This window comes from Natator depressus, chromosome 2, assembly GCF_965152275.1.
Source record: "Natator depressus isolate rNatDep1 chromosome 2, rNatDep2.hap1, whole genome shotgun sequence".
NCBI classification, from domain to species: Eukaryota; Metazoa; Chordata; order Testudines; family Cheloniidae; genus Natator; species Natator depressus.
The window spans coordinates 186,459,486-186,480,046 of NC_134235.1; the positions used below are offsets into that span (position 1 = coordinate 186,459,486).

General features: G+C 41.7%; 1 protein-coding gene across 2 annotated transcripts in view; it reads left to right on the plus strand.

Moving 5' to 3' along the window:
• CPNE4 (copine 4) overlaps nucleotides 1-20,561 on the plus strand; it is a 321,822-nt gene that overhangs the window by 166,217 nt on the left and 135,044 nt on the right. For both annotated transcript variants that reach the window (XM_074945561.1, XM_074945562.1), the window contains one exon: nucleotides 16,952-17,131. In XM_074945561.1, coding sequence (XP_074801662.1) covers nucleotides 16,952-17,131 — 180 coding nt within the window. The remainder of the gene's footprint in view (nucleotides 1-16,951; nucleotides 17,132-20,561) is intronic.

Sequence of the window (20,561 nt, forward strand, 5' to 3'; positions counted from 1 at the left end):
TTCTATTACTACACAGTGAGCTACACATATTGATGGCACCATACGTGATCTGATGGCGTGGGTCATTGGGCTGAAATACAAATACTGCCCATAGGGCCTAACTGCCACTGTAGTCAGTGGAAAGGTTTACACTGCTTTCAGTCAGAACTGCATCAGGTCTTTATGCTGCTGTTGTGTAAGCAAATGGGGCCTAATTGGTGGTCTTGTGAGGACTTTTTCTGTTTCACATTGAAACTAAACAGCAGCTAAGGATGTTGATGGGGGGGGAAGTGGGGGGGGTAGGAAAAGTGTTTTTTTCTGGACAGTCAGTTCAAGGCCTGACCCAAAGCTCATTGAAGGCACTGGAAAGAGTCCCATTGACTTGTCAGTGAATTGGGAGTATGAGGAGCCATGGTATCGTACAGTATGTGCTACATAATTGTGTACTTTGTTTCCCTGTTTTTAATGCATCAGTGACATAATTGATTTAACATTTGAATTATGACATTAGAAGCAAATTAATAAATCTTTAATTATGAGTGTATCATTAGCAGATGAATTTCTTAAGCTGACAGCCTGACTGGGCCTGTATCAACTGACATGATTCATAAACCTATATGAGAAGCCATATTAGTTACGCTCCAGGTCCCCAAGTATATAAATTAGAAAATCTTTATCAGTATAAATAAATTACTAAATCACTATTTATAGTCAATTAATTAATCGGTCACTGACCTAACGTGGTTTCCTCACTTACTGTAATGTAATCACACTAATGCCCAGCCAGTCAAGGACCATCTAACAACTTCACTCTTTTTTATTAAGCTTTTTTCCAAAACTCTGTGACTTTGTCAAGTACATATTTTTATCCAGCAATAGGTTCTCAGAATGGTACAATCTACACTCAGTTACAAGCAGCTCCTGCATCCAGAACAGTTGTGTACTAGTGAGCCAAATGATTGCAGAGAACTATTTTAGAAAATACAATACAGATGTAAGCATTGATGTAGACTAGGAATCCTCAGACAGCCCCCAAACTTCTGTCAGACTAGCAGGCTGCTTTCTTTAAAGCAGATGTAAAGCAATCAGAGAGGTGACACATCTTCGCTGCATTGCCATGACATTCCCACTTCCAGTGTGAATGGATTAACTGGAACTGAGCTACAGCTGATAGTGATACTAAGAATTGATTCTGAAATATACCTGTTAAATAGCAGAAGCAGGAAATGCGTGAAGATATACCCTGGGGTTCTCTGTTATTCACTTTGGAATAGTTTGGCCCCTTTGTATTCCATTGTTCCAGTGCAATATGGGGTATGTCTTCACTGCAGACTTAACTTGAGCTCTTACAGGTTTTACCCCTAACCTGCTTCCTGTCCACACACAAACCTTCTCACCAGCTTGGTGCTTTACATCCAGGCTAGTTAGCCCAATAGGGGTACAGATCAGAGCCCAGGTGTTGCTCTCACTTAGGCTGATAACCTGCCTGCTTTGTAGTTTAGATGCAGGCTAAATCCCTCGAATGCTAGTATTACTCTACTGCCTTCTCATAACGCCCTCCTTGTGCTCAGAAGGATGGACAAATTCTCCCATAACTCACTGGGAAAGAATCACAGAGTGGCTCAACTTACTGCAGTGCTAAGAACCATGGGATATTCCCCCAGAAGTCCTAGTAACACACACAGGGGAGTGCAGCACCAGTGGGGACATAGCAATTCAGGTGGGGGTTTGTAGTACAGTGGCTCACACCTGATGTAGGCTAACCTGGGTGCCAGTCACCTGAGATAACTCTGCAACGAAGACATACCCTTAACTGCAAGTGCATTACTCTGGCTGTACAACTGCAATTCCTTGATGATGGACTCTGGAAAAGAGACGCTTCCAAGCATCTGGCCCACTTCTAATCCTGTTTCTAAGACCAGCTGGGTGACCTTGTTTTCTTGTTTCCAATAGGAATATGGATTATGTAGTGACTCAACAAATAGCAAGGTGAAAGTAGAGTTTTTAAAAAAGTAAAAAATCAAGCCAAACCCTGAAGAGTCCAACTGGAGCAAGTCTGCACCTGAGCTGGAATTTTCTTCCCCTTTAAGAGCTTAATGCTGGGTACACAAAGCATCCTGTGACTTTTTCATTTTGACATTAGTGTGCCTCTATGTTAGACCCGTATCTTAAAATATTCAGCTTGTCGGAAAATAGTAAATTGATAATATGTTGGTGAAAAAAAAATTAGTCTGTGTAGTTATTCACTGATAAAAATCTGCCCCCTTTGACACAGAAATAAACAGCAAAATGACCTCTCTCCTACTACCATTGACTGCAAGTATTATAATGTGAAATTGAAAGCTCTGTCAATCAAGAACTGCAGCCCCAGGGAGCTTTCTTAAGTCTTGGGAAAGACTATAGATTAAAATACCCTATTTAAAAAGAACCCACAAATGTCTGCCTAGGATAGAGCTGTGCCCTGGATTGCAAATCCTGTCTATGACTGTGCTGCTAATTTGTTATTGTGGCTAACAGAACATGAAGCTATGCAGTGCAATACATTATACCTCCAGATCACCATCTGGAAGGATGCCACGAGATGCCACACTTGTCTCCCGCAAAGAATCAATGCGTCATAAAAACAAGCAGGGTGGAGAGAGAATATAAACTGAGGGGATATTGGATTGAAGCCTGACGCATCAAATTGTCAAAAAAAAAAGCAATACTAAGTGTTGTGTTTGAACATATGATCTTCATTTAAAAGATTGTTATGTATATAAAGACTAGCATCAATCCTAAGCACTTGGTTTGGGGGTTGTATAATTCATGCAACCTGAGGGGGCATCCAAGAGTATTAGATGAAAGACAGATAGACAACTGAAGAAATTACAGGCAAGGCGGGGTGGGGTCAGAAACCCTTATCCTGCAAGTTGATGAGCATCCTCGGTTTTCACTGGTGTCCCAATGATTGTGCAAATGAATGATGTAATTTTAGCGTGGAAGTGCCTTCGGTAAAGCCTGTGTGAGGTTTCTAAGCATACCCAATGTGAGCTAGACATTTCCAGAAGCCTAATCAGACTCCATCTGAGGAGAGTGCTTATGCAGTTAATAAAACTACTGTGCTTTCTGTCCATCATTCTGCCTTCTGAGTGCTCATTACTTATACAGGGAGTGGCATTTTTGACACTCCTGCCACAGAGTGATTATGGTGATGTATTTATACAAGACTTATAGTGGGATCAAAATTCATTAAGAGGCTTTGGAAAGGCATTCTCTAAACCATGCTGAAAAAATGTGTTGCTCATAGCATCAACCAGATTCAATGTAGACTTTTTATGAGAACACTATGGGCCCAATCCTGCGATGTGCACCCACAATTGCCACTGATATCAATTTTATAATTTTAGACATTTACTTAAGTATATTACTACAGTTCATTAAGGCACTTTGACCCAATTACAAGTCCTGTCTGAACACTCTATGGCATGGTATCATAATCATTGCTCCTCTCCTGCAGTGTTTAATGAGCACCCAGGAGGTAGGTTGGTGGAAAAGAAGGTACAGTACTTTTATTACCGGCACCTTTTGGAACATTTAGTTCACCCATGGCCTGCTCATCAATTTAACACAGGTACTAACACAGAGGGACAGACCCATAGCTGGGGTAAGTTGTAGTTGTCAGAGAAATCAGTGGAGTTGGGACAGTTTAAAACAGCTGTGGATGGAGAAGGAAGAGATTTTTCAAAGGTACAAAGGGCAGTTAGGTGCCCTTACGCACCTTTGAAAAATTTCCCCCAAGACTGAAATCACAGCATGTAACTATCATAGAAATGCCTACTGATCCCTATTCTTACACTCTCCATCCGCTCACAATGGCTTCGCTAACAAAGAACTAGAATAAGTTACATATGACACTCCACTTGAACTATAATCCATTCAAGCAGGCACCATTCACACATCACATGCCAGTTGCGTTGTTGTAATTTGCTATAGTTTTCTCAGTTCATCTTAACTGTTCAAGATAGGAACCTGGGATAATTTACAGTATATTCCATGAACAAATTCTCTGTGATGTGCAGGTTACCAGACAGATTTGCCCTCTATGCCCTTAGTTTTAAAAAGATCTTTTTTTCTGGTGGGGGGAAGGGTTCGGAAAGATTTGATACAATATATTTCAGCTGACTCAAAAACAAAGTAATGCATAATTACAACAACAACTGTGCTGAAAGGCACTTTAAGTGTTACTGCTAGGTAGCTCCCAAGACTGCATAAGAAGTTAGAAGTTTCTCTGCTGATGTAACCCACACACCTCCTGAGTGTGACGTTCTGTCCCATCTAGTGGCACCGAGACCACTCAGAGAGATTAATGAGTCTGCTCTACAACCTTAGCTAAGAGCCATAGGGCTTTTAGCTCATTCAATAGAGGCTCATGCATTTAGCTCCCAAGTTCGATCCTGCCTGCCAACAACCAGGGTCTGTTGGTGTTACGCTGAGTCACTCTAAGGTCCTCCAGTGCTAGAATAACTGCATAAATATGCAAAATAAATACTGCTGACTCACATTGACAGGCAGATCTTGTGAGCTTCAATGAGGACCAAAGTGGATTTGGATCTTCTCTCTGGAGCAGAGGAAACTAAGGGCTGGCATGAGGAAGGGCCTCTGGGAAAGCCACAGGAACATCCAAATTTTGTGGGAGAATTTAGACATAGGTTTATATTTTTGTTATTGGTATTATTAAGAAAACCCTGGGAAGTGGTTAAGTTTGGATTTGTTGGGATTCGTTTGGACTCTTCAAAGCAGGATGGGAACCCCACCAAATAATACCACTACTGTAGAAACTTAGAAGAAGACGACAAAATGAGCATTAAATTAACACACTTATGTATACGCACATCTAATCTGCATGCACCACTATTTTCTTTAGTTTTGCTCTTCTCTTGCAAGAAATGCCTTCATTTTATTCAAATAGTCCTGGGATTTAGAGGTAGCCTCTGTCTACCACCACAAACCCCTGCTTTGGAGGGAATGATAATTTTTAGCCACTGTATGGACTGGAATAAAAGCAAGCAGATTAAAATCTTTGCTGTGTTTGAAGGACTGTTCCACAATCTCCTTGGTTCTCTGATCATTTCCTTGATCGTGTTACTGATGAGATTGTATCTGCATCTGTCTGTGCTGGAGGCATAACACACTGGGACATATTCTGCCCTCAGTCACACCTGGACTGGTTCAGTGGGGTTACACAAGTGTAACTAGGGGCACTATTTTCTGTCTTCTCCTCCCCCTCCCCCCTTTTTTTGTTTGTTTGTTTATAGATGCCTGGAAGGTATTTTGTTAGCTGTAAGTATTGAAAGAGAATGGCCCCAGGATCACAGTGCACAGTGCCTAGTACAGACATTTTATTGGAAACTACCTTAACAAAATACATCTTCAGGGGCCAAGTGAGCATGATGCGAGAATCAATATTCCATCCTGCCATCAAGTGCTGCTACGGCACGAAAAGATAGTCAAGGTTAAAAAGAAAGATATCTCTGATACCCAGTGTACTATGGCCAAGATTTCAAAAGTGACTAGTTATTTGGGGTGCCCAGATTGAGATACCTTTAAAGGGTCTGATTTCAGAAAGTGCTGAACCTCTTCCCTCTGAAGGTCAGGCCTCTTTAAAGTGTCACGGTCAGCACTAGTCAAAATATCACTAGATCCTTTAAAAAAAATCTTGACCTGTACAATTTTAGAATCCGGTTATAAGATGAGTTATGTGTGTTTACTGGGTTTGCTGTGGACCCAGCTCTCCTCTTAGCCATTGATGCAATCTGGACATGAAGAAGCAACTAAAGATCCAGCTAAACCCCAGGTTGTGAATCAGAGTGAGAAAAGGTGGACAAAAGGTTTATATTAGCTCCATCATTCTAGGGAGCTATTATAAACTCCGCTATTTTCTCCAGCCTAGCAACATTGTCTCTTTTCATCTGGACTGGCCATGTGATAGTCAATGCAGAAAGGACGCACAAGGTCTGATGCAAGCATGATCGCATCCGTTGATCTATATAGCTACATACATAACCCCCCATCACCATAGTATTAGTAGCTTTTTCCCATATGTTTAACACAATGGGGACTGATCTCAGTTGTGGCTTCTAAGTGCTAGCTATATAATAACTATTAAATATTTAATAATTAAAACAATTTCTGGAAGGTAGTTGAAAGCCTGCTCTTGTTCTGTATTTGGTTTTCTGATGAAGTGGATTTGATAAGGTACTTGTAACTTGCTAGGAGTATTACATAGCCCAATGAACTTATTCCCACAGTGCGAAGTGGCAAAAGAGAATCAGCCATGTAACTTGCAGAGAACTAGTTGTAGGTGACTGAATGTGTGAGGTAATGTTATGAATCTGATGCTAATGGAAAAGGAAATGTTAGGGTTATTTAAATTCTTAGGATGAAACCCTGGCCCTATTCAAGTCCATTGCAAAACTCCTAATGACTCCAATAGGGCCAGAATGTCACCCTTAGAGTCGTAATAGATTGACAGAAAAAATGACAATAAAGATGAGACAAGGCTTGACTGTAAGAATGGGGTCCATGAAGTAGACCTTTTCTGCTAGTAAAGATGTTGTAAGAATGGGGTCCATGAAGTAGACCTTTTCTGCTAGTAAAGATGTTAAAAAGATGTTAAAAAGGCATTTTCACTGAGCAGAAATCTCACAAAAATATTGACAAGGCTGTAGAAATATCTAAGCTGAGTCGGACTCTCAACAATAGTGGCAATTCAATAGAAACTTTTGTGTTACCTATGAAAAATGGAAATATCATCCGCATAAAACAATAAAAAAAAATTCCAAAATGTTGTTTCTGAGCAAGGCAAAAGGCACAAAAAATGGTTTCTCACGTCTTCATTTCAGATCCTTCGCTTTATATTAGAACTGCATAAAGCCAGATTTCCCCCCCATCTATTGCTCTTATGTTGTAATGAAGTGTAATGCTTCTTACAGCAGCTACCTTGGATATTCCAGCCAACTATGATGAGATAGTTACAGAACAGTTGAATACTGTTGAAAGGCACTACTTCTCTTTAGATTATCAGGCAACTAATGATTACGCTAGAGCATCAGCTCAGCATAAGTTCAGGTCTTCCCAGCAGAGGCTGATTAAATGGACTGCAGAGTGAAAAGTACATGTTTTTTTTTCTTTGCAAGATACTAGTAATAGCCTCTTCTAGAAATGTGTACGTGTAATATGGGAATGTGTGTAATATTTCATAGTTACATTTAACATTCTGAGTTCTGCTGGAGAAGAGATGGTGAAAACATGGACTGGACAGAAGAGAGGTTTATGCTCAGATGAATGTAGTGGTTATTTTTCTTTAACTGAGTGATTGAGCAGTTTGTCAAGTGAGACTAAGGTCCCATGTATCCTAGCAGCTACAATGGAGTCTGGGGACCTGGTTGTCCCCGGACTTGGTTACAAAGGTGTAGGGTACACGCAGCCTAACCGTCCTCATATCCAGGTTGAAAACTTAGGCATACATTTTCAAGCAACTAGCCAGTTTGGTGCCTCAATTTTTGGGTGCCTAACTTGAGACACCATAAAGAGTTTCAGATGGTAGCTGCTCAGCACTTTCTGTAAATCAAGACCCTATTTCGGACACTCAGAAAGTGAAAGAATTATACATCTTTACTCTCACTGCACTGTATGTCTTGTATATTTGGGGCATGGACAGTGTTTTCCCATATGCTTGTACAATGCTTAGTACGGTGGGGTGTCCTTATTCTGACTTGTACCTTTGGGTGGTATTTAGTATAAATATTAAATAAGTAAAATAAATTACCTGTAGATATTTTGAGGTCATTCACAGTGAACAGTTCATTTCCAGCCTGTCTACAGCCCATAGCTTTTGTGGTAGTAATAACAGGCTTGCTATGTGCTGCTTTGCAATCTTTAGGCTACGAAAGAGTTAAAGGTATATTTGCTCCTCTTCACTATTTCCAAACATCTATTAACATGAAAACAAGAGTTATACAGTAGGGTAACCTTTTCAATGACTCTTCATTTGTGGAATAGAGATGAAGTGGTGTGAAAGCACTGTTAATAAAAAAAACATACTCATGAGCCACCAAGCGAAGTGTAAATTGCTTTACACTTGTATCAGAATTTTGCATAAGCTACTGTATCAGGAAAAGTTTCAGTCTTGTTAAAATTCAAATGACCTAAAAATAATACCACCTCTTCATCGAAATACATTTTATCATCCCCCCTGACAAATGTGATTTGCCTGATTGAATCAATATTTCTAGAATGGCTTTCAGTGAAAACTTAGCCCTTTATTTTATTCTCGTCTGTAAAATATATTGAGAAAAATGTGTTTAACTAACGGACTGCGTCTTGCTGAAAAGATACAGACTGATAAAATTTCCAAAGAGCACGCTATAGGGCCAGTGCTCACATTCTGTCTTTTCTGAATGGGATTTGCATGTTTACAACTCCCCCCTGCCACTGGCATTATTTTTTAAAGGTATAAGTAAATGCTTTAAACCTGGAAGACTCTTCCGTAGGGGTAAGAAGGCAGTTCAGATACTACAGACATTCATCTCTTGGCCTCTCTGCTGAGACTACCAACAAAGGTGCCAGTTAGTGCCCACTGAGATAATGGTGAGTTTGTTAGTGACATGGATACATGCTTAGTAGGAACTGAATGGAAAACACACAGCCATCAAACAGCCGTCCCTAGTGATGTTTACCTGCAACTAACTTGTGTGAAATTTTAATGCATGACCTACAGGTGAAAAGCTTCACTTCTTAAGTAATCCCCTCAGCTATCCAGCTTCCCAAGCCCAGGGGCACTTAGAAAAAGCTGTATCTATAATCATATTAGGGTCTGGGATGTTAGTCATCAGTGCCAGCTGTCTGAACCAGGTCTTGTTGGTTTCTCTTGCTTGAATTGGCTTTCATTTCCAGCTGTTAATTGTGGAGGAGATGAAAGATCCCCCTCTAACCAGCTCCTTTGCCCTTCCTTTTCTGTTTCTGACTGAGAGCAGTGAGTGCAAAGCTATATAAGCAAAATTATGGAAAGAAACATTTATATTAAAAAAAAAATCATTTTAAATTTTAAAGCAAAGTACAAATTTAAAGGGAAATCTGTCTCTAGCAGGAACCAGCAGCATAGCATTCTTTCCCCCATTGAACTGATCTAATTCTTATCACAACAATTCTCTCTCATATGCTTGCTACTTCTCAGGATTTTATATGGAGGATGTGGGAGATGCCTGTATTGTTTTACTAATATGATATGTTCATCTGCCTGTTTTATTGTGTTTACGTTGGTTGCTATATGATTACACAGAGGTTAATTCCTCCAGGACTGGTTTGCAGGTAGACAGGAAAGTGGACAAATGCTTCTGATTGCTGCACATTCACTGATAATTAAAGAACAATGCAGAGAGAACTCTTTGGAAGTCCATCCTGGAGCAGACCTGCTAGTGGTGCTCAAAGGAACTTTGAGGGGGTTAGAAACTTGTCAGCAGTTTAAGAGCAGGGGAGAGAGGGAGCCAGAGACTGCAGGTTACCGCCCCCCCACCCCCCAAGGTTGGGGTACATGGGATAAAGTAGGCCTATCGAAGCTTTAGATAAAATAGAAGTGCATAGGGATGTCTTGCAGGGCACCCTAATTTAGTTGGGCTTGCTGAGCAATCAGGGTTGGTACACACAGTGCTGTATCCCAAGACCCAGTCAGAGAGGGTCAGCTAATGCGATTGCACTCAGAGACTGAGAGGAATACAATGAGCAGTTAATCCCAAACATGTGACAGACTGGGTTTAGTGATTGTGCTACTAGCTGTAGCATTGTTTTCTTTGAGATAAATTTTAGCAACAGGCAGAACTGCTGACATGGATCAAGCACGCATATAGCTGCCATTAATTTCTTTTGAAAATTCATCCCACTCTTCTACATTGTTTCACATGCAATGTCTTGCTTGATAGTAGCCCAAAATAGCAGGTGGCACAAGTGTTGGGGTCCAACAAATCTTAAGGCCACAGGCATGACCCTATTATTGGTGGTATCTTTAAGAAGTAGGGTTGTTGGGTGTCCAGTTTGTGACTGGAACTCCCGCTCTAAAAGGGACCCTGGCGGCTCCGGTCAGCAATGCTGACTGGGCCTTTAAGTCTGGTTGGCAGCGCAGCAGGGCTGGCAGGCTTCCTGCCTGTCTCCGCATAGCTCTCAGCAAGTGGCTGACATGTCCGGCTCCTAGGCGAAGGGGCAGCCAGGGGAGCTCTGAGCGCTGCCCCCTCCCTCAGGCGCCGCCCCGAGCGCCGGCTCCACAGCTCCCACTGGCCAGGAACCGCAGCTAATGGGAGCTGAGATTGGGTGGCACCTGCGGGCAGGGGCAGCACGCTAAGCCCCCCTGGCCATCCCTCTGCCTAGGAGCCGGAGGGAAATGTCACCACTTCCCAGGAGCCACCTGAGGTCAGCACCACCCCGAACCCCCTCTCATACCCCAATCCCCTGCCCCAGCCCTGAGTTCCCTCCTGCACCCAAACTCCCTCCCAGAGTGTGTTGCCAAATGCCCCAGCACCTGAATTCAGCAGGGCCGACAGGTATTGAGGTGAGCTATGGCAGACTAAAACAAGTAAGCCTTACCCTGAGTCTCCTGATGGACACTGCCATGTTCTAGGAAAATGGCCTCTTTAGTGATACCAGCTAAAAGCTGGGACACCTATGAGAGCCTGTAAACCAGTTTCCCTCACATTTTCCTATGGGTTGCGCAATCATTAAAAGAACTTTCATATTTTGAAATTAAACCTACCTGCTAGGATACTTCACTTGGAAAAGAATAGATTCCCCAACGGCTATAGTTAATGACAATCTTGCATTTATATAGCACCTTTCATGCCAAAGGATCCCAAAGTGATTGGAGTATATATATACTTGAATCACTTCACCCATCACTGTTTCTCTAGCGTGGAACGCAGCTGCTGTCTAATCGTGTACAGTTACACAACAGTCAGTCAGGAAGTGACGAAGAATGCTGTTTCTGAGCTGAGGGACACTGCGGGCCTTTCCAAGCAAGGTGCAGCATAATTGTGAAATATGCTGACAAAGTTAAACCAGAGACAAGTTAGACTAATGGGGTTGATGCTATTGTAAAGTGCTGACTGCCGAGAGGAGCTGGCAGCTCATGAAGAATTATATAGCTTGTGGTGTTATTGACATTGCTTCTCTCCATATAGATTTTTTGCATAATGCAATATTCTGACATGCTGGCATGATGTATTATCTCAATAACATGGAAAGCTTGGGAAATTCAGAAAAATGGGCTTTATTATAATACAATATATGTCAAGGGAAGGATTTCAGTCAACCACAGGCCTGAAAAAGCAGATGTTTTCCTTTCACAAATGACACTTGGATTCTTATTGTCTCTCTCCAGCCACATCCCTCCATTTGCATGCAGTGCACTCCCTTGAACAGTCTCTTTTTAGCTCTGCCCTTGAACACTTAGGCCTAAATCCTGCTGCTTTCTGCACCTACACAAGGAAAGAGGAAAGGGAACTATCCCTGTGGCTGCATAATAGTGCTGATGAGAGAGGGCCAAGGAAGATTTCTTAGATTCTAGCTGCAGAGGTCTTACATACTCCTGAAAGAGGCCCTTTGAAATGGTCAATTTGTTAAGCAGTGTGCTTGCCATTAACTTGATGGATAATATATGAAATTTACAAGGAATTGGTTTAGTAGATTAAATTAAAGAAAACTTTGGGTGAAGGAAAGAGTTTAAAGATGTTTTGGATGTTTTCACTGAGTTGGTGCACGGTTGTGCGAAAGGACCATTCATCTGCAAGCGGATTGGATCACTTTCAGTTCAGAAGAAACCCAGATGATTGGTTGTGAGTAGAGCTTTGGTCCACCGAAAACTATATGTGAATGTAACACAAATTCACCTAGTTTTGGCCATTCCCTCCCTCCTCCCCCCGAATTTAGGCACCATTTACCAAATGCAGAAGGTTGTTTCTCCCTTTATAGGCTTTAGCTCAGTGATTAGTGCACTCGTCTTTTTCAATCCCGTCGGTAGGGATTTGAACTTCGGTCTCTCCTACATGGTAGAAGAGTATCCCAACCCCTCAGTTACAGGATAGCCTGGGGTGGCTTTTTCTCAGTCTCTCCTGTAGAAGGTGTTTCACTTACTTAAATATTCATTGGGCCAGAGAGAGAGCATTAGAATGACTCTGTATCCCAGTGGTTAGGACACTCCTCTTAGAGGTGAGAGACACAAATCTTTTCATGTCACTGCTCCAAGGACTATTTAAGTATTTATACACAGTGGAAGAGCTTTAGCAGGAGAGACTGAGAGAGCCCTACACCAGGATATCCCATAACCCAGTGGTTAGGGCCCTCTCCTGCAGTATGGGACTCCCATCTTCAAATTCCTTGTCCACGTCAGGCAAAGGGTGAGGGAGTCTAACCTGGGTCTCCCACATCGTGGGTGAATGTCTGACCCAGGCATTCACTGGGCAAAAGTTTATAAGGAAGGCTTCTCCAGCTCTTCCTCCTTTCGCTGCTACCATTTTGTGGATCAAGGCCTTTCATTTACTTTGCTTTCATGTTAAAAACAGTCTAGAAACTAAACAATTTTGACAACTTTTTTCAAATTGCTGATTTTTTAATTTTTATTTTATTTTGAATTTTTGGATTTGGTTTGGGTCAAACCGTTTGTGTTTTTTCACAACTGCCAGTGAATCAAAAAAAAAAAAAAAAAAGCAGTTATTCGCCCAGCTCTAGTTGTGAGTTTCTCTACTTCGAACATTAGGTCAAATTCATGTCATTGAACTGACTGACAGCCTCAGAGATGGAGCCTTTTGCCACTATGTGAGTCATTTGAATTCAGATCCTTTTGGCAGTGAGTTGAGACTGAAAGTTACTGCAATCTAAAGACTGCTTGATAGCCTGTGTGAAGAGATTTGGTGGTCTCTCTCTGTGCAGTGATTAGGGGACAGTGTGCATAAAATGGTTTGCACCATCATTCTTTGGCAATCTAAGCCAGTGGTTCTCAACCAGGTATACACATACCCTGGGGGTACACACAGGTCTTCCAGGGGGTACATCAACTCTTCTAGATATTTGCCTAGTTTTACAACAGGCTACATAAAATGCATTAGCGAAGTTAGTACAAACTAAAATTTCATACAGACAATGACTTGTTTACATTGCTCTGTATACTATACGCTGAAATGTAAATACAATATTTATAGTCCAATTGATTTATTTTCTAATTATAGGATGAAAATGAGAAAGTAAGCAATTTTTCAGTAACAGTGTGCTGTGATACTTTTGTATTTTTATGTATGATATTTTAAGCAAATAGTTTTTAAGTGAGGTGAAACTTGGGGGTATGCAAGACAAATCTGGCTCCTGAAGGGGGTACAGTAGTCTGGAAAGGTGGAGAGCCACTGGTCTAAGCAAAGAGATCAAGAATGACATGGATGAGGAGACTGAGCCTCTCTCCTCTAGTGGTGGTAGTACAGGGCTGTACTCTCTGTAGTACTGCAAGGCACACTGGTAGGGCCATGTGAGGATATTGCAGTGGTATTAGTAGTGGTGCAACTGTTTGATAAATAAATAAATAAATTAAATGATTTCTATCTCCAGAGCTGTTAATCTGGCACCTTTCATGAGCACAAATCATTCAGAGCATTAAAATAAATCTGTGTTACCATAGACTCCTTGTCATGGTTCAGGGCAGCTGCACTTGTGTTCCTCCTCTGTGGTCCAGTAAGGGCACCCACTCTTAAGCGTCTGGCTCCCAGCCATCACCTCTCTTGGACAGAGACACGCATTTCTCTCACTCCTGATTGAGATATTTCCAGGCTGCACAGCTCCCTGCCTACGCTGTGAATTCTCCAGAAAGGCATACTACCTAAACAGGCCTGCTTTGCATTCTCCTCAGAAGCTATGAACAGCGTAATTTCCCACAGCTGTAAGGTACCACACAGCTTTTTCCTAAGCAAGCACATGTATGCGTAAGGTGAAAGCATTACAGAGAAAACACATTAAAGCAATAAAAGAACCTACACACATGCTAATAAGCATACCAAAGATAACCCAAACCCCAAAAGGGTTTTTTCTATGGCTACAAATTCATAACATCATTTGCTCAGAACCAGAACCCTCAATTGCTGCTTTATACAGTTTGGGCCTTTGATCTTGGGAACAGGTGATCAGCAAACAATGGGTTTCTCCTCGGGGCAGAGCTTCAAAAGGTTGGGTCCAGAGATGAGAATTTGCATTCCCCTCCTCCCAAGTATTTCCTAGGAAACACATTCAACTACAAGTTCACTTTGTCTGGCATATCATTTAAAAGACTCCTTAAAAACTCATACCGCTTCCCAGGGTTTATGTTAGTCAGGTCTCCTCCCTACACGTTACATACAATCCCTCAATCATACGTAAACATTTGCATTTTTAATACAATGAACTCCTAAAATACTTAAACTTAAATCAGTAAGGTTTGTCCAGGATATTGCAAGAAATTGCCATGTCTGTCACACTCCTCACTTTTTTTATTCTTCATGCTTTTGATTTACTGTACTCTTTTCATGTCTTTATTGATTGCCACTTCTTGCGCTATTATGGCATTTTCTCTCTGGGAGCTTAAGCGAGCATTTGCCTTTTCGCCCATTACCGATGTTGTTCACCAAGGATTAGACAAAGGAACCCATCTCTCTTCCCTAAGAGAGAGAATCTGTCACTTCTGTTGTCTAATGAGTGACTGACATGCCCATGTCTACCTCATTTTTGAATTGGTTCCTTTAATCTTATAGAATTATTCGTTTTTTTCGGGACTGGGACAAAGTGTGTGGAAAATAGAAATTTTTCCATTGCTTGCAGTGTAACCAATAATGCAGCAGAATGAAAAGCAGCACAAACTACTTCTAAGGTTAGAAACCAGGTACTGTATTTGTAGGTGTGTGTAAAGTACTCTCTGAGCACTCTTATGAAGACACAGCAATACATTTTGATCTGATAGAGTTTCTTGCACAATTTTAGGGAATGGGGCAGAGGCATGAGCATCCCTCAGATACTCTCATTATGTGATTTACTAGTGAGAAAAACATGAATACATTTTATATATTACTCTCCAAGAGCCTGATTCTCCCAGCCCCTACTCATACAAGTAATTCCAAATGAATACCTTTAAAAGCTTTCCTCTTTCCCCCACCCATTTAATTTTTCTTTGTGACTTTGCTGCTTTGCAAATGCTAAGCTGATAGCACTGGATACTGTAATCCTTTAACTATCTACAGAACAGTTGGTCTAGGTAGCAGTAGTGTAGGTTACTTCATACTTCACCAATATTCTCAGTGTGGTCTGAAGGGACTACTTCTGGGATGCCCGGTCTCTAGGTTTCATCACGCTCTCCAAGTATGAATTTTATTATGTATCTTTACAGCCCATGGCCTCTCTGCTGAGATCAGGTGTTTAATTTTGCCAATTGGTGTGTGTGTGTGAGAGAGAGAGAGAGTTAAAAGTTACACAGTGGTTGGTGAAGAGCAGCAGTCAGTATTGTTCTTGTTATCTTTGTTACATGAGAGCACAAGGTTAGGAAGAAAGGGGTAAAGGTGATAACATACCCATTAGACTCAGTCCCCCTTCCTTTTATTCTTTAAAAAAGCCTATGAATATAAAGCCACCCAGTGAAGTAACAAAGTTCAAGGTTAAAGGAACGCTGCAAAGATAAAAATGATATCTTTTTGAAAGTCCTGACCAGTGGATAGAAAAGCAACTTCATCCTGGGTGTAGTTCCATTAACGACAATGGAGTTGCAGTGAAGATGTATATAGAGTATAGACCTTAATTTACTTTTCACTGTGCTGTTTGTTAATTTGTTGCATTTCATTCAGCATGCACTGCTCTCTTTCACTCACTGTGTCTAGTCAATTTCATGTTCTCCTGCATTTCTGAGTTTGACTACTGAGAGCACTGTGACTCCTCACAGGTGCAATGCATCTCTCTCTATCGTTAGGTTGTCCCCCTGTCCCCTTTCCTTATCTGTTTGTTCACTCATTGAATATTGCCTAGAACTTATACTGTGAGCTCTCTGGTACTGGGTTTGCGTTATTTCTTAAAACTACACCTAGTTCAATGGTGGCCTAAGTGTTTTTGGAAACTGTCTTATAAAACCAGAAACAATATATAGTAATGTGTTGTCTTTGGGTTTCCAAGAATATAGGAAATTTCTTAAATCTACCTCACTCCTGTTTTCACATGAGAACTCTGCTATTAACATTAGGGGGTCGCACACTTTGTAGCTTGTATAGGCCTAGCTTATTGCACTCGCCAAAGGCTCCTTTCATCCCTCCGTTCTCCCCCAGAAGCTCCCTGTGTGCCACACACCCATCCCCCTCGAATTAAGGGACTCCATGCAACTCCAGTCTCCCCATGTCAGGGAATCCTATGTGCCCTCCGTTCCCTCTGTCTCCCATTCATGAGCCCCCCCATCTCTTCCCCATGCCGGTGGCTCTTTGTGCACCCTCATTCCTATGTCCCCTTATGCCCTACAGTACACTCTTCTGCCCCAATGGTAGGGGCTCTGTGTATCCCCATTCCCACCTTCCCCCATACCAGGGTCCCCAAATGTCCCCCACCCACCGGAGTTCTACGTGCTCCCATTCCCCTCATACCAGAATATGATTGGACGTGACATTCAAAAGGTATGTTACAAAAGACAGTCCGACAGACAGACAGAGAAATGCCATTGAGTTGCATGTAAAGCCTCACAAGCTCAGCCAATTAGCTTATTAAACCTTTTTTTAAAATAAAAGCCAAGCACATTTTGTATCTAAACTACTGTCTCTTTTTAAAGATTCTTCATTTACGTAAGTGGAGTGTAATTTTGTTTTTTAATTTCGCTTTCAATTTGGTTCATGTTGGAGCCCATTACTAACAGAGTAAGAAGTCACTGAGGCAAATTCTCTTACTTTTGGGGGTATTTTTTTGGCAGGTTGACAGGACAGAAGTGATTCGAACCTGTATAAATCCAATCTTCTCCAAGTTATTCACAGTGGACTTCTACTTTGAAGAGGTTCAGCGGCTACGGTTTGAAGTCCATGACATTAGCAGCAACCACAATGGACTGAAAGACGCAGATTTTCTTGGTGGCATGGAATGCACTCTTGGACAAGTAGGTGTCTCCATCCTTTTCCCCCCCTACCCTCTTCTGTTAGTATCAGTACTAAATATATTGCTTTGCTGAAAGACCCGTTGATTTTATCACATCTGATGAATTTCACTCATTCTCCTTCTCCACTTTGGTGCTTTATACTGGACTAATACAGAGAGGCATTGTTGATTTGAACCTTCTTCAGGTGCACCTGGGACATACGAGACTACGATGCTTGATCCAGTTAAGTTAAGGGCCCACTTCTGCCACGCTTACACTGAGCAGTACTGCATTGCTCAAGTAGCCTCATTAAAATTAGTGAAATTGCTTTGGGAGTAAGCTATTAATCATATGAGTACATGGCACATACAGCAAAGACTTAGGAACCTACTTAACTTTGCTCACATGGGTGAGTAAATGGGACTGCTAGCTTTCTTATAGTAAAGTAGGTGGAAAAATGTTGTCAGAATTGGGGCCAACATGAGTCAGGGTGGCAGAATCAGGTCCCAAATGAGCAATGCATATGTGTGCCAGTGCATGCTTATGTAAAAAGAGACACAAGCAGCTTCTGGCAGGGTTTATTTCTAAATGGCGGGCTTTTTGCTCTGAAGGGTTGAGGTATATTGGATCCCAGCTTTATTCCTGATAAGAGTACTAAGGACTGTCTTAGACTTGTTAAGTCATCATGCACCAGCTAAGCTGAATGTAAATGAACATTTTGTGGTTAGGAGTAACATATCCTACACTGAGAGCTGGCAAGGAGCTTTGTGAAGCTCTGGTTTGGATTACACTTTGCAGCACTTCCACTTAAACTTGTAACAGGAACATTATTGCTTTCCACAGAAGAAGCAACTGCTTTCACTACCCTCCCCACCCCAGGAATTCCTCCCTGTCATCCTTGTTGTTGTTCAGGAAAAGCAGAAGCAATTGAAGATTACTGTCAGGAAGCTTGAATCACAGAGGCATCCTTTGAATCTCAAGGATGCTAGAAGGAATGGTTTGTCAGGAAAATCCAAATGATTACCTGAAGAAGAGCTCTGTGTAAGCACCAAAGCTTCTCTCTTTCCCCAACAGAGTTGGTCAAATAAAAGATATGACCTCACCGACCTTGTCTCTGATTACAGGCAGTTTTATCTACAAGCACCATCAGTAAGACTACGATTTTGTAGACCTCTTGTGACTTCAGCCCCGGCAGCTGGGAACTGCAGGGTCCCGCTGCCTCCTGCAGTGGCACGGAGCTGTGAGATACTCCTGTCGCATGAGGCAGCGGGCCCCCAAGCTCCGAGCCACCATGGACAGCAGGGGTACCTTGCAACTTCCAGCTGCCGCGGGCCAGGGGGATCCCCGCAGCTCCCTGGCCATGATAGTGGGGCAGGTGGACCCCCGCAGCTCCCACCGCTGAGGGGTGGGAAGGGGGACACTGGAATTCTGAGTCCCCTCAGGTGGTGGGGGCCCCGGACCTCCCAGTCACCTGGCAGCTGCCTAGCCCCTTCCCATTATATCACAGATATTTTTAGTCAAAGTCAGGGACAGATCACAGGCTTCTGTGAATTTCTCTTTATTGCCCGTGACCTGTCCATGACTTTGACTAAAAATATCCATGACACAATCTTAGCCTTAACCATCTGCAATGTGCTGGAGGTGACTCTCAAGAGCCCCTTGATAAAAATCCACCACCAAACTTGAGGGAGGATTGGGTTGATTTCCCTGCTTTGGATACTGCTATATCATCCCTGCCAAACATGACTTCTTTTGTGGGAGTCATAAAAAATACTTCTGAGAGAGCAAATGTGTTTCTTTTCAAACGGTCAAGACTACACCAAGTGGCAGGAACTTTCAAAATGGGCCTAATGGGACAGCTAAATCTGTTAGAATTTACAGTAGCCTTGTGGCTGCTCTAAATTATACCGGGGTTGTTTTGGTCCCAGGATCAGAAAAGAGGAGCCACCTCCCTTCTTCCCCCCTTCTCCTCAGCTGCACAGCACAGCGGAGTATTTGGCCCTATAAATGTGTGGCAAGATATAAAAGAAAGGTTCCAGAGGAAGGAAAGGTTTCTCATTGGTTTTATAAAACAAATATGTGTAGATTTGTAGTTTGGGGAGATTAACAGGGATGGATGGGTAATTAGGATCTTTAAATGCACGATAAACCATGTTCTTTTTGGCAGTGCTTTTGAGGGCATTTTGTGGCCTCAGTCAAAGAAAAGGAGCTGTTTATAGAGAGGAAAAAGAAATATAGAAAATAATGTATTACTTTTTTTTTCTTTCTTAATTGGTTTTAAAATGCAAAAACCTCATTGCTGCTGCCATTCGCGAAAACATGCCCTTATAATGATTCTGCCTCTATAAATAACACACAGCTGGCTTGGTTGTGGTGTAATTTTACTGTTAATGGTAACCAAGAAAAAATAATAATAACATGGAATCTGACCACAGAAATGTAGCCTTGAAGTTTCTGATAACATATTTGGGCTGTTTGTGTTTTTAAATTTTGCATAATTCATCAACTCTTTTACAAATATGATATTAGCAGTGGAATTGACACCCAAATGGAGCTAAATATGAGACCAGGATTGAAAATCTTGCAACAGGGATTCTACATACCCCATTTACTCCAGCACTTAGCAGTTTTCTGTAATTACTGTATTTTGTAGGATGATAATGGGGTGGCTGCTGTTCTTCAGCTAACTTAGACATGAATTTGTTGCTACACTGCAATTTAATGGGTGCATAAAACATTATGATTTTTTGTGCCTGTCTATCAATTCAGTTTCTTTCCCATCACAAATAGGAGATGTTATATGAAACATAGGATAGGCTTTGGATTCTTATACATAGTCTAAAAGACTTAAGTTTTTTTCATAAATGTGCCATGTTTCATTCTTTTGATCCAGGTAGAGTTTGACCAAAAAGAAATTAACCATTACCTGAATCTGTGTTAGGTTATCTTTTATATGTGCACTAAACCTGCACTTTTTTTATATGTGCACTAAACCTGTAATACTCCCTTCCAAAAGCAAGATCTGTAGGAATAATTGGTTTCAGAGTAACTCTGAATAATTGGTTTCAGCTGTAGCTCATGAAAGCTCATGCTCAAATAAATTGGTTAGTCTCTAAGGTGCCACAAGTTCTCCTTTTCTTTTTATAGGAATCATGTTAGTCAAAGATGATAGATGATGATTTAGCTCATTTGGGAAGGCAACACACTACCTGCTCTAACCAGACAAAAGGAGGTATCTCTTTCTTCAGAGATACTCAGAAACTTCTAAGCCTGCAACCAGTGCTTAATTTGTAATGAAAGGTGCCAGGGCTCAAGCAATTAGGTGTTGGGGCTCAAGCAATGTTTTTACATTCATAACTGATGCAGCAAGCCTAAACGTGCCAGGGCTATGAACTCCCAAGCCTAGAGGTGCTGGGGCTCAGCCCTGGCAAGCCATGGCACTAATTAAGCA